This window comes from Drosophila yakuba, chromosome 2R, assembly GCF_016746365.2.
Source record: "Drosophila yakuba strain Tai18E2 chromosome 2R, Prin_Dyak_Tai18E2_2.1, whole genome shotgun sequence".
In the NCBI taxonomy this organism is placed as follows: domain Eukaryota; kingdom Metazoa; phylum Arthropoda; class Insecta; order Diptera; family Drosophilidae; genus Drosophila; species Drosophila yakuba.
The window spans coordinates 8685409-8697593 of record NC_052528.2 but is presented as its reverse complement, the minus strand read 5'-3'; the positions used below and the strand labels follow the sequence as shown (position 1 = coordinate 8697593).

The window sequence follows — 12185 nt, the reverse complement described above, 5'->3', positions numbered from 1 at the left end:
ACTTCCACTTCCACTTGCACAAAAGACCTTGTCGCAAAATATGAGCCACATTTGACTGCAATTCTGCAAATGTCAACACTTTGATTGTTATTTGTTTCTCCTTTCTCTGAGGTGACGAAAACGGTTTCCAGTTGGGCGGACTGGGTTGAATGGAATTGGTAATTGAATGCGAAATGTATGAAATGTATGCAGAGCCAAAAGAAATGCAATTTTATGAGCACTAATTAGCAGGAATGCTAATCTAATTCGATTCTTAAAGAATGTGGGGTTCAGGTACTTTTCACTCAAACATTTTGGGGCCTTTCTAGTTGCAATAACTTGCTGTTACAATAACTTACTTCTGAAAACGTGTAGTCTCAAGAGTAATGAGCTAGCTGCAAAAACTTCCACTATAATTTAAAAGTTATAAATTGTTACTTTGTTCTTATTTTATTAATATTTGAATAAGCTACTAATTAGTGGGTTTATGCTATAGGAATATTGGCTGGAGCATCGACATCCTACTCCATTTCTGCTAATTAAAAATGTTCTAGTTGCTTATGCAACTTTCCGCTGGCTAATTTGAGCTTCAATTGATTAAAATTCTTTTCTTTAATTTTCAAATGCTTGCGCCGCATAAACGTTATGCTCCTTTAAGTTAATTTTAGCACTTGGGCCTTTCCAACTTTGGCTAAAATCCAAGTAAACTCAACTCCACTTGAAAGTTGAGCTCGCTGGCAAGTATGTTCGAAATTAAGAGCGCAACTTAACGTAAACTTATGCTAACTTGCGTGTAAAGTGGCGGCGTAGTATGGCAAAAAAGAAGTCCATTAAATGAGTTCTTAGCATAATATACGCGGTTCTATTCGAGTTCTAGCCTAATACTTACGGGCTGCATCCACGATTTCGGGGGTCCAGGTGAGCAAGGACAACACTAATAGGCTGAGAGCTGCAATTGGACTGGCTGCTGTCATCTGCAGACCCATTATTTCGCTATGTTTTCGTCGGAAGTATCAAGGGGATGTCGACAGTTGGTAACAACAACAACAACAATGGGGTTTTTAATAATTGTAAATGCTCTTTTTTTTATTTACACACAGGCTGTGTCACTGTCAGACTTACTCGTTGGCTGACGGACTCACTCACTCGCCAAATGGCACTTAAGCTTTTGCTGCTGGTGCCAATTGAAAATTCAAAGTCGATAGGAAAAACCAACGTCAACAGTTGTTGCAAGTGGGGTTTTCGGTACAGTGTAGGGGTTGTGTGTATTTTGTGTGTCAGGAGTGCGTGTGTTTGGTGATTATTGTTGATTTAATGTTGGTTTATAGTCGTAGATATAATGTGAGTGTTTCAATCGTTCGTTAAATACATTTTCGAAAGCCGAAAATCATCGGATATTACAAGATGTGTTAGTAAATGCGATGTCATCATCATTATTAGCATGGCAGCAACATGTCGTATGCGTTATAAATATTTGAAGTTGTTGTCGTCACGTCGCATTCATTTGTAGAAGGTGTTGTCGTTGCATATAACAGAAATTGATTGTTGTCGACATAATCGGAATTTGAGAGTCGCAGTTCCAATCGCAAGGTTTATTGCAGTCGTCGTTTCATCGATATATGGTTACCATGTGGAGGGAAGCTGTTGTTACTTATCTGACCAGAATACATTTACCTGAATAAGTCTGAACCTAATACTTAAAGAACTCTTATGTTTACTTCATTTACATATATCTAAAATATAATCTGAGATATGCAGTTCATTCATTGTCTTATTGATTTATATATTTTTGCTGTGATTCAGTTCTGTGTGCCGTTCGGTATTTGATATTCCTGCAAAAAAGGATACACATAAGAAGAAAGCAAGAGGAAAAAACAATTGTTAAGGATAAAAGTCAGTCGACCTGGCTTATATTGTCAGAGACCTTTGTGTGTGGTTTTGTGGCCGAGGGGAGAAGTAAAAATCCGTTGGTCTCGTTTAGCTAGCAAAATTCAACGATAAATACGTTTTTAACATACAGTCCCGCCCTAAACAAAGGCAAATCAAATGAAAAGCTATTAAGGTGATTTAAAATTTAAAAATTTTTTAGGGAATACCCAAAAATGTCCGAATAAACATACTTTGCAAATTATTTTTGATTGGAAATTCGTGTCTGCAAATAAACAATTTTTCCTAAAAATAAACAATTCTCACAATTATTATCCATAAACCAAATATAAAAAACTTGTTTTCCGACAATTAAAGGATATTGAATATCCTTTAAAGAAATATGAAAATACTCAAAAACAAAGGAAAAACAATTAATGAGTCACAGACCAACTTTAAATAAAGAAAAAAAAATCCAATTAAAGATGTCTTCGAATTGACTGTAAATTCGAAAACTAAATTACAGATTTGCTGCGGGCAAAGTTAATCGCCATAGATTTCATTGGTTCAACTGCTTTGCCTACTATGAGTAAAGGACTCATTAAGGCAATCACCTAAAAGCAAATCCCTCAAAGGAAAACCCAATAATTACAGTAGCAGGAGCACACTCAGCAGCAATTAAAAAGTCAGGTGTAGAAGGCAAGTGAAGTAAGGAAAGGAAAATACCGAAAAGTCAAGCAAGAATTGAACAAACTATAAAAGCCAAGCCAATTGGAAGAGCCTAACGAATTTGCACCTCGGTTCATGGGGCAATGCTACTTTTGATTTCTTTTCTTCCCCCAGTAAGCCCCTTGCATCTACTTTGTTTACACCAAGTTATAGACCCACTTAGCTAACACAGAGAAAGGGAAATCACGAAAATCACGACTGCAGGTAGGTCCGTGCCATATGTACGTATGTGTTTGCGTCCATCTCCGTATATATGCACTTGTAAAAATCAATTAAACTTTTCAAGTGAAGTTATAATGGCTGGCAACCCTTTCAGCCACTCACACTCATTTTTCTGCTTGATTTTTTGCGGACTTTCGGCTTTCCCCTACATATATTGTTTTTGTTGCCTCTGGCTGTTCAGTCAGTTTCTTATTGTTTTCATAGCCTTGCAACGCCTTGTTGTTGCAGTTGTCAAAAGTTTTAAAATAATTGGATTTTTTTCGGTCTGCATGTGCGAGTGAGAGCACTGTGAGTACAGAACACGAACATCGGAAAGTCGACGACTGCAGCCAAAAAAGGGAGAGGGTGGAAAATGGAGGTACTGCCGCCCACAAACTCATTCTATATAAATTAAAATTTCTTTGTTGCAAAACCCCTTCGCGTTCACACACACACACAAATTCACACACACACAGACATCCAGACACAGGAGGGTACTTAATGCAGGATTGCTGCAGTCATCCAACCAACGCCATCATCATGAGTATTACCCAATTTCCAGCTGAAGTTTTCAACACCAAATTGTAAACGTCAACAACAACCGGAAAAAAAAAAGTGTGGGCGTGGCCGATCAGCCGCCTCTATATAGCCAACCATGGCATGCGAACGAATGGTGAAACGCTGTTTGAACAGACAGAAGAGGCCCATCGAAGTGCTCTTCCCCTGGCTTCAACTGACTAAAGAGCTAATGGGAGTGGAAGGTCGCCTCGGTGAGGAATGCAAATGAAGCCCGCTCTCGTTCATTAATATCAGTCCATCTATCTATCTCTTGTTTTCATTCATTAGAACCATCCACACGTTAATATAATAAACAAGTTGCATAGTAATTTCAGCTTGGTCAGCACCTAATTAACCTCAAGCCCTACTGGAGTCCTGTGAATGATGTATCAAGCGATATAATTTCAATTAGGCTAATGCAAGCCATAAAATAGCCTATAATTGCTAACAACCAGAGCCTACAATTTCAGATTGTTTCTGCTAACGAAAATAGCCCTTACCACTTGTGAAGTCTATTTTAGTATTCGGTTTACATGGCGTATGCGTATTATTTTGGTTTCAAACCTCATTTCAAGTTAGAAAAATGAATGAAAGAAAAAAATGTACTTTGCCCCTAGTCGGCAAGTTTTTCCTTTTTGCTTTTGCTTCTAATAAAAACACTTGACACCAAAACGAGGAAAGTTCCTTGAGGCAAGTGGTGGAAGACATTTTAGGTTGAGTTGTGTTCTACAAGTTTCTTCAACGAAAATATTAAATACTTGTCTAAACATTTAGAAAGGCTTTTTCAAAATATTTGCTTTTATATGTTTTATTTAGAATTTACTTAAAATTTAGAGCTCACTCGAAAAATATAAAGAAACAATAAGTTGCAGAAAATGTCAATTGAAAAATGACATATTTCAAAATTGTGGTAAACTTTACTAAACATTTTAGCTTTAAGCAACCTATATAATCTGATTTAGTTTTACAAGACCAGGCCAAACTTAACTTTTCTTGTGCTCATGCCAAGGACTCCCCATTACTTGCTGAGGACATAACTATGTCAATCTGAAGACCCACTCTCACCACCCAGACACACACACACAAACTGCAGTCCTTTTTTCTCCATAGCTGAAAATCACTTCGCAGCTGGTCCTAAAACGATTTTAGGCCGCTCCAATCACAAACACACACTCGGCACACCCGAATCGGAAGCCAGCGAAAACATCAGCCACAACAATCCTTCCAGGACGCAACGTTATTTTCGCACCAAACTGCAGGAAACCCCTCCAGGACCTCAATCGAAAAAGAACTGTGAAAAATTGCCAACGGTTTCGCTTTAAGGCCGAAAGGAGCGGGCCGAAAAAAGAGCTACTCGCTCGTAAAACTGCAAATGAAAATAGATAAAAAGTATCTGTCGTCCCAACCAGTAAACTTCATTTTGTAAATCAATTGAATTTTCAATTGTGTGCGAGCAAACTAAACCAAACCACGACGAAACTAGGGAGCACAAAAAGAAAAAGTAGGTAAACATAAAAGGACAAGTAAAGGAAACGACACTATTACTAAGGCACGGATGGAAGAATTTTCTTCTCCCTGGGCAATCGATTCAATCTCCATCTCGAACAGCGGCACAGGACTAGCGTTTCTTATTAGCAGGGCCCAAACGATAAGTATAAAGTCCATATATATCGTTATTCATAAGAAAGTTCAGGTCACACGCACACACACAAAGGTTCTGAGAATTTCCAATGTTTTCTTTAGATTTTACCGATTTATCCGCCAGGTATTATCAGCTTTTACAGTTGTTCTTCGGTAATTATGTTTCGCGGAAGTTCTTCGCCCGCAACGTGGGTGGTGTAATTATAAAAATAATTTTTTAGCCGGCTTGCGGCAAAACACGCTCAGAAAAACAAGTGCACATACGAGTACAGTGGCAACAACAAGATAATGGAGAAGGGGCTGAAGGGGGTTGAACCGAGGCAAGCCGAGGACTTCGACGAATTGGTTTTTGGTTAACTTGGCTAAAATCACTTTGCCGGGATTTCCAAACGCTGTGGATCTTTGCTATTTCATTATAACCGAGTACGACCTTTGTTATATCACTTGAAATTGGATTCAAACGATTCGTTGGATTTTTTGCGAATTTTGTGTAATATACAATTTGTTGTCGCGCTGCTTGTTGCCCGATTATCGCACACACACGGTTGAGAAGGACGCGCTCTGTTTCTTACACGCTCGTTACATCCTGCCAAATCCCGAAATTGTACTAAATACGTACAAAACTTTTACGATTGGCTAAGGCTCCTAGCAGCGGTGCTCGTGTTTTCCCTCGCGTTCAGTGTGTGCGTTTGTGAGTCGCCACTCGACCCGAAGTGTCCTTCTGCGAGCCCGAGGATGCGCCGACCGAGTGCTGTGTGGTGGGTTTTCCCGGAGAGCGGAAAAGCCGAGAAAATCGCTGAAATCGCCAGCCGAAGTTGAGAGAGCCAGAAGAGAAACACTGCAGGACGGCCACTCAACAGTGAGATATACTCAAAACTCAGCTAAGCAGGCCAACAATTCAGAGAAATGTTAAGAGCACCACAATCGGAGTGATTTTACTTATCATTCGGAAGTAACTCAGTTGTGCAGAGTGTCAAAGGGCAAAGAAGCTTCGAGTTTTAAATTTGATAAAATAACTATCGCTCTTAACGATTCTGAAATTAACTAGAAGGGCTTTCAAAAAATAGGATTATTATTTTAAAAATTAGTTTGCAAAATTATGGACTGTCTTTAAAGCATTTTTAAATTGATGTATTAGTTCTTTTAAAAATGCCTATTTTACTAAATGCCTTTTTGGCAACCGCACTTCGCTTCACGGCTTTACGCAAAATGAAAATAACTCATTTATTTAACATTGAGACAATTACTGAGTGCTTTTCTGCCAAAGCAGCAAAGTTTCTCTTTGAATTAAGTGCTCACTTTTAACTTGACACTTTCATTTTTAGCTCAAATGTAAAGGACTCGAATTGCAGACCCTAAGAGTAGACTTATATGAGAACTGTTAATTTTAAAATCATTTGAAATGCTCAGACTTACTCCACTTCGAGTTTCGAGTCCTTTGAGGCTTAGAGCATGAGACCAAAGAGAAAAGCAAATACGATAGGGAACTCAGTCCTTCTCAGCAAGAACTAGCTCGAAGAGAGCCTGGTGAGATGGGTAAATGAGCTTTTGACGTGGCTGAATCGGAAAGTTTCGGGTTTTGAAAACCGAGCACATCGACGAAGGTGAAAAGCAAATCGCGTCCACGAAACGCCCGCCATTGACTTTGACCGTCGTTCGCCAGTCGTCAGTTTCAACTGGAGCGGCGGGCAGAATGCTGAAATCGGCTGAAAGGACTTACTCGATGGACATTTCGCAGGACGACGAACCAGAACGGTTCCGAGCAGGAAAAGGCGAGAAACGGCCTGTGCTAATTTTCCTGGATAGCTGATTTTTGGCGCGCTCCAGCTTTAATCCTGCAGTCTAAGTGAATGTGAAATGTAACAAGCCAAGTGACAGTTAGCAAAAGTCAGAAGACAACTAAAAGGGGGAAAGGCGAAGGGAGAGACGGCAACCAAACAGATGGAAACAACTCGCAGATGCTGATGTTCCTGCCCCAGGAGACATTTAACATAATAAAAACGAACGTGTGCCTTTTGGCCAAGTTAACTCCTGTTCCTGCATCTGTGTGTGAGTGTTCGTTCCATGCTAATATCACAGACAGTCGCCCCCGCTCAACCCACACAAACTTACAAACAAACAATATTGCAAATGTGTGCGTGAGGCAGTTGGCAAAAGTGTCGTAAATCGTTTAGACAGCGCGACGTGGCCCAGAAAAAGGAGATGAGGGCCAAAAAACGATATGTAAACGACACAGCAGTCGCCGTGGGAAAAACTGGGAAATGACAACAAAAAAGACCAAGAAAACGGAGGATCCAACGATGAACTGCATTTGTTGCTCATGTGAGTATCCCGCCACAAAGAAATTATCTCTTTTTTGTTACGTTTTCGACTCCCTTACTTATTACTTTTATGCGGCTTTAACGTGAAACAATTGGGGAGATGCAGGAGTGGTTGGCGTGTCATAATAAAATTTTATGTGTGATTTCGCTTTCTGTGAGTGCGTTTGCCAATAATGCCACCGAAGTAAAGGGGCTACGAAATACTCAATAAAAATCAACACAATAAGTGCAATCAGGGTGTGATCAGCATAAAAATCAAGATAATTAAATTAAGAAAAGCCCGTATAAACAAGGCACACATTAATGTGTTTGTCATTATGTCACAAAATATTATTATTATTAAATGCATAGGAGTATACAATTAGAGTGGAAATATCCTTCTGCATACTTTTGGATCTTTATAATTGTGATTTTTTTAGGACCGTTGACAAATGAGAACAAACAGAAATTCTCGTTAGAAACAACACAATTTCCATTTACAACTAAAAATATGTTTGAAGCATGGCAAACAGAATGCTAGAACTGCAAAAAGATTTTAATTATTTCGGACAAAACCACTGCTTGTTTTTACTTTTGGCGAACAATTAACATGTACCCATTTATTTGGATCAACGACCGTCAGTTTGAGGGGTACATTTAAATATATTCGCAAATTCCGGAGATGAAGTTCGATATCAATTATATTTGCAAAAGTATCTGCCATGGCAAAAACAGAAAAAAAAACAATAGCATGCAAATCCTATTCCAGGTCCAAAAAGTTTAATTTAAAAATGTGAAAAAATGGTTAGTTATCAAAAGCAAACCAAATTAGACAAATAAATGGTAAAAACAAACAGCATTAAGTTTAACATAAGCACAAGTGTCTGTCAAATAGTTTTATATTTTGTCCTACATATATACACTTTAAAGTTCTTTTTTTTTAACGAAAGATATTTTCTTCTTTAATTTCCAGATGTTTCCAGATATGCGGAGAAAAAGTGATAACAAAGTAACTTTTTGCAATGATGACTGATTATCAATTTGTTGAATTCCTTTTTTTACAAAAAGTAAGTACACGTTGACTCCGTTTTAAAACTTATATTTATAAATGTAAAATGAATTAAGAATACATTTGCTCTTATGCATGTCGTTTAATAATAATGTAATAAACATTTGTTTAAATCTGACAATCACACATTTGGAAACTAGCTTAAAAAAACCGATTCAGAACCTTTCGAGGTTTCAGGACCTGAGAGTACTTCTGTTTGGCTATAGTTTATTTAAAAAAAACAAATACATTACAATCAGTTATTAATGTACCAAAACAGTTTTTTTTATTTTTTAAATGTCAAATTACAAATTAAAAATGAGAGTTTACACAATTAATAAGACCAAATTAAACTATTCGAATACACCAAACTAAATAATTACGTTACAATTTCTGTTTAAATTGTGGGTTAGAACCACCGACTTGCTAATCCCTTCTGACACAAAATTCTTTGAGACTCCACTCCACGAAGCCTAATCTTCAACAATCTGTCACACAGTGTTACAAAGTGTGTGTGCCAAATCGTTGGCTGATAAATCGTAAAATGACAAAGCAAACCAACTAAAGGGGAATGTGCGTTGTGAACGCAACAAGCAAGTGCACTCAAAATTGAAATCTATAAAAATTCCAAACAAAGGGACGTGACCGTTGACAAAAAATGCGTCAAAAGGGCAAATTTTTGTACTTTTTGTTTACGATCAAAGAGTAAAATAGCGGGAAGTATTAATAAAAATAAGACAAGAGCTCCGAGGATAAAGGACCATGCAGCAGGCACGTAGTTCCCTGCTGCTTGCCGTTGCATACTTTTACGCGTCTCTTTAGTATTAATTTGTAGGGGTAACCCGCATCCAGGTGAAAGAATCGTGGGCCTCATTATGCATGCTTGTCCGCACGTTGCCCTGCATTCCCCCGACATTATCCAGCTTAAAAGAACAGATGCCCCAATACCCCCCCACAATTACACACACACACTGACACGCCAGGAGAAGAGTTTTCGGTTTTGGTTCTCATTCTGGTTCTGGCTGTGTTCCCGTTTCTGCTAACTTTTACCAATTTCATTTTCAATTGACTGGCGACCAGAACACGCAGACCAGCTCGGCTAACCACCAGCAATTGAGCGTAGAAGCGCCAGAAAGGTCCTGGGCCCTCACAAAAAGTTTCTGCGAGGCAGGACACCAGAACCCAAAGTCGTCCACCCACACACACATAAGACAGAGACACGCACAAAGAGATATCAGCAGAGATACAAGAGTCTTTTTTCTTTCCGTCTTTATTCTTTGTGTGTGGCCCAAGAATCCTTTTCTTTCATTTCAATTCCGATGCCAGCAAAGTTGCCTTCTGTATTATACTACTTATTTTATTTCAAGCGGAAGGAACGTGTGCGCCCTGTGCAAACCATCGCAATCCCAATCGCCTCTACTATCCTGCCTTATCCCTTAGAAAGTTTTCTGCGAAATTGCGCCACGCACAATTCATTTGCAAATAGGAACAGTTTAATTTGTTGCCTTTGTATGTGTGTGAGAGCTGTAAGACAAGGATATCCCTGACTGGTTTGCAAAGTTTTTGAAAGGACCCGCATACGAGGGACACACCCACACACAAAAGGCTTCTTTATGGGGAATATTGCATTAAACGAGCCGGCCCACAATCAAATCAGTTCGATTGGGGCCTTCCCCTCTCTCCGCTCCATTATGCTGGCCAAGCGCAGTAATTAAGCCGGGATACATGGTCCTTTTCTCAGAACAAATCTAAATCACTCCGTCCCGCATTCCCTGAACACTTTGAGTGAAAGGCAAATATTCTTAGGCAACTGTTTACTGCATTCATTCCATAGTTGTCAGAAGTCTAGACACTTGAAAAGCTTTCTCCAGCTTGCCTTGGCACGTATGCGAATTGATAATCGAAAAAAGGAGGAATGGTAAAAAGAAACTCCTTGGGAATAACTCAGGGTGTGCTATGTTGTTGACCGGATTTGACAAGTCCTGACAAATGAGTAAGAGATGAAATCGCGATAGCCAGAAGAAACACTTTCGCATGACATAAAATACTAATGTTCCTTCAATAGTTATCGGAAGGGTTACTCTTTTTGCTCGTTAAACCTAACCACCAAGTTTTTTTTCCCAATAACCACCAATAAGTGGTACGCAAAAAAAGGGGGAAAGAACTAATAGAACATTTTGATTATGCACTATACATAGAAAGTAGTATTTATTTTCAAAGTTTTTCTTTATAGCAGAAACGTAGTAAACGTATATAGTTTAAAAGAAGACCATTGATGTTTTTCATAAAAACTGTGTTTATTGGGTAGAAAATGATAAGAAATCTTGAGTATTTCTATTTATTAAAATCGTAAGTGAAAATCATTATGAAAATAACGAAAGGGGTTTATTTAAGCATGTCATCGTATTTTCATTGATAGAGCATAACTTTTGATCATTAGTCTTAGATGATATTTGCGGTAATCAATTGATTTTTTCTTTATTTATTTATTTATTTAATTTAACCACATTTAGGAAATATCATGTGTTAATATGCAATTTTTTGTCAAAGAAACAAATGTTTGCACTTATTTTATTATACATATAAACTTTAGAAGTTAACTAATCTTGTTCGATGTAGTTAAATATTATTAATACACCGCATGTCTCAGTTATACAAGTGATATACATAAATTTACATTAGAGTTCTTTAAATATTAGTATCAGAATATAAAATGGCTTTACAAGTTTTACTTACGTGTTGAAACATAGTCATTGTTTTATTTTTTGTCCATTTAGCTCTACAGAAATGTTCGTTTTGTTTGCATCACCTGTAAACAAAATAGTTGAAAAAAATATTTTAAAAAATGTATATGGTTCTACTTTAATGATTCTAATTAACAAATGGTTTTATTATTGCAGATCCTTACAGAATAAGGGTGACGATGGCCTATCAATACTGCGATGAATATAAATTTTGTCATAAATAAAGCAATTCTGTAAAAAAAAAACCAAACAAAATATATATATACATACTACAGTCTATAAAAATACACTGCTGAATCGTATTTGTTAATAAACGGGGGTGGATTTGAGCTGAGGTGTACACCGTTCAGGGGTCACAAAATGATTGTTATTATACGCCCTTATTATTATTATTATTACTGTTATCAAAGCCAATGTCAAGCCGACGAATGGAGAAAATAAAAAATCTAAGAACAATAGTCAAGGAGCGCAGCAGGACAAAATCAAAAAGGCAGCAGAACGTGCTCGGCATAAGTAGCCCACCAACATCCAAGTTGGTTTCAAAAATTTATGTATTGTTTGTTTATTTGTTTATGCAGTGCTACTCTCTTGCTCAAGGAGACATCCACATGAGGCAGTGGTTTTCCTCCTTCTTCAAGGCAGTTTCTCATGCAAATTTATACACCTTTGCAGGCGGCCATAATAAATATTCCCGAAAAATATATCTGGTTTCAGCGCCTTTTGTCTACTTTACGCTCCGTCCGCTCCTTTTGCTTCTTTTGCGCCTTTTCTTTACGTTGTTGTCACCCTGTCACGTGTCGGCATCATTACCACACGTACCAGAATTATTTATACAAAAAATATATATCGTTTATAAGCCCAGCAATTGCAAACCCAAAGGCGAAGGTGGCACAAACGAATCTCAAATGCTCTTTAGAACTCCATAAGAGGGCACACAAAGCGAGATACATTAGGAGCCATTTAAAGAAATCCCCGGCTAAAAGCATAAGGGAGACGAATTTAAATCACCAGTAAATGTTTGCCAGGAGCAGAGCTAATTGTTCAATATTTGTGACCAAAGGCAGCTGGCACTTTGAGCCCTTTGGGAAATGTGTTGGTGAATTTACGACACATATTCCC

The 12185-nt window shown here is 38.0% G+C and overlaps 1 protein-coding gene and 1 long non-coding RNA gene across 13 annotated transcripts in view; one reads left to right on the top strand and one right to left on the bottom strand.

The window, feature by feature from the left end:
• The window catches only part of LOC6529747 (tyrosine-protein phosphatase Lar), a 111701-nt gene that overhangs the window by 86359 nt on the left and 13157 nt on the right, over positions 1 to 12185 (bottom strand). For 11 of the 12 annotated variants that reach the window (XM_039373364.1, XM_039373365.1, XM_039373360.1 and 8 more), the window contains exons 2-3: positions 11059 to 11131; positions 869 to 1150 (exon numbers count right to left, since the gene is read on the bottom strand). In XM_039373364.1, coding sequence (XP_039229298.1) covers positions 869 to 965 — 97 coding nt within the window. In that variant the 5' untranslated portion in view covers positions 966 to 1150; positions 11059 to 11131. Of the gene's footprint in view, positions 1 to 868; positions 1812 to 5083; positions 5389 to 11058; positions 11132 to 12185 lie in introns of those variants that run through there. The other variant, XM_039373363.2, reaches the window with a different exon arrangement.
• LOC26535392 lies at positions 6629 to 11300 on the top strand. The gene is made up of 3 exons (XR_001454198.3): positions 6629 to 7296; positions 8248 to 8341; positions 11223 to 11300. It is a non-coding gene; the product is annotated as an uncharacterized LOC26535392 (long non-coding RNA).